The following is a 2,251-nucleotide window of genomic DNA, read 5'->3' as shown; positions in this document are numbered from 1 at the left end:
GAACTGAGCTGTTGGCAACTGGCAAAGACCAAGTCATGCCAAGCATAGCACATAATAATAGAGAGTTCTGGCAGTTATCTGCCTATCATCTTTGACAAGATACAGGCAACGGTATCTGGCTATTGACACAATGCCAAAATTCTAGTTTAGGTCAGGTTTAGGTCAGCAATGAACAAACAACATTATTTACGGTGTACAAAGAATTGTTTCTTGGAATTTCAATCACTGGTATATATATATACATAAAAGACTATGGTTCTCAAAGCTAGACAGTTATAAAGCAGTATGTGTAATGTATACATGGGGTAGAGCGGTGTGATGTATAGATTTGTCTTTCTAAAGTGATGGGTCATATATAATGGGGGCCCAAAAGCGAGCCAGCGAATCTGTTACATGAACACGTTGAACATGCCCCAATGGACAGTTTCAGAAGTGTTATCAGTATGCTTGCGAATCCCATTGCACAACATTAGATTGTTTGTCTTTATTTGTGTTGGCACACAGATCCAAAAAGTACTAAAGCAGAGGTTTAGAGAGAAAGGGGATTTGGCAAAGATTTGGTATTGTGCAATAATGAAAGTCAAGCGGGGCGAGCAATGGGGGTTGTTAAAAATCCCCCGACTCCCACTTATTCCGTCCTCCATATCTCTTAATTGACCAAATATAGTGGTTTGAGATTTTACAGCGGCTTCCTGTTTATGTTTGTAGTACTGAAGTTAATTTTTCAATTTGTCCAAACACAGAAAGCACATCAACTGCAGATCACCTAGTAATGCAGAGAGTGAAATGCAGGCGAAGGGGGCGTGGTGAAGTTTCAGGTTGAGTTGCTATAAAAGTGTTAACAAAACGGAGGAGGAGAGAAGAGCAGCTATAACTGTGAAGAAAACCATTATTCTTCTGAGAACATCTGAGGTAAATTTCACACAGTTTATTATCCAGCAGTCACATGTACTTTTAGCTAGAGGAGAAAATAGATGCATGATCAAATAAGAATTGCTCACACTAAACATTTCAATCTGATCTTTGAAGGTTTAAAGGAGACAAAACATTCAACCATGAAGCTTCAAATTCTGTTTTTTCTTCTGCTGTTGACTTGCATGTATTCCAGTTTGGCTCAAGGTAAGAATATGTTTTCCTAACTGAGAGAACTTAATAATAATAATGCATACAGTTATATTATTTTGTTGTTGATAATAAGAAGTCAATTATTAATGAATAATTAAAAAGCATTGTTGCAAACATTAGCAACAGTAAACTGCATGGCGTCATTATACAGTTGTCACAAAATATTTTTTTATGTCTGAAAGCATTCTACAAATAATATAAAAAAAGCAATATTATAGAGAACAAAATGTTACAATTCAATTGAAATTTTAAAGAAATGATAACTAATTGCAAGGTACAACGTTACCCAGTTTTGTCCTTGAATGATCTAATAATACCAGTTATGTAATTTTACCAACTGTCCTTTTGATTTATTTCTAGGATCCTACGAAAACTGCTGTTTAAAGTACATTGTTGGCATGAGAAAGAACCTCAGAAAAAATATCTTGAGTTACAGAGTGCAGGAAGCAGATGGAGGATGTAACATTCCGGCTATTGTGTGAGTATTGACTCATAAACATCAAAGACTTCATTAAAACACTTCAACACAATCGCTTGGCACGATGGATAATAACACTTTCAATAAATTACAACTAAACAACCTTCTTTGATTTCGGTGCTACGTTTTTCTGATTTGCTTTCATGTCTTTGTGAAGGTTCAAGACGAAAAAATCAAAGACACTGTGTGCTGATCCAAGACAAAGCTGGGTGAAGGATCTTATGAGGAAAATTGATTCGTAAAATGTGTAAAGACAGCTGTTGCAGAGTAAACCCTCCATGAATTTTTGAGTCTAATGTGACAAATATGCTGGTTTTACATCAATACAGCAATGCAGCCATGAAACCGCAGTATATCTTCAATTTTAATCATTCTGATGCATTATTTCTCCAGACTATGAATTAACATTAAGCAGAGGTTCATAATAAACTGTATTGTATAGTCTTTTGTTCAATGTATAAGCACAATGCGAATATACGAACTGTGAATGTTTGTTTTCTCTGTTTCACCCCAAAATGATCTCTTTAAATTTGTAAATACATATTTTTATAAACATTTCTCTTGATTATAATCTGTAAACTGTATAGCCTACATGTAACTGTGTGTGTGTGTGTGTATGTGCGTGCATGTGTGTGTGTGTGAGAGAGA

General features: G+C 35.4%; 1 protein-coding gene across 1 annotated transcript; it reads left to right on the top strand.

The window, feature by feature from the left end:
- Nucleotides 1-974: 974 nt before the first annotated feature.
- On the top strand, nt 975-2,251 carry ccl25b (chemokine (C-C motif) ligand 25b; the record flags this gene model as incomplete). The annotated part of the gene is made up of 3 exons (XM_079483782.1): nt 975-1,119; nt 1,486-1,603; nt 1,761-2,251. The coding sequence occupies 3 exons, from the start codon at nt 975-977 to the stop codon at nt 1,843-1,845; spliced, it is 348 nt and encodes a 115-aa protein (XP_079339908.1). The 3' UTR covers nt 1,846-2,251.

The sequence above is a fragment of the Barbatula barbatula genome (genome assembly GCF_947034865.1).
Source record: "Barbatula barbatula genome assembly, chromosome: 20".
NCBI lineage: Eukaryota > Metazoa > Chordata > Actinopteri > Cypriniformes > Nemacheilidae > Barbatula > Barbatula barbatula.
The sequence above is the reverse complement of the archived record's forward strand: the minus strand, read 5'-3'. Positions and strand labels throughout refer to the sequence as shown.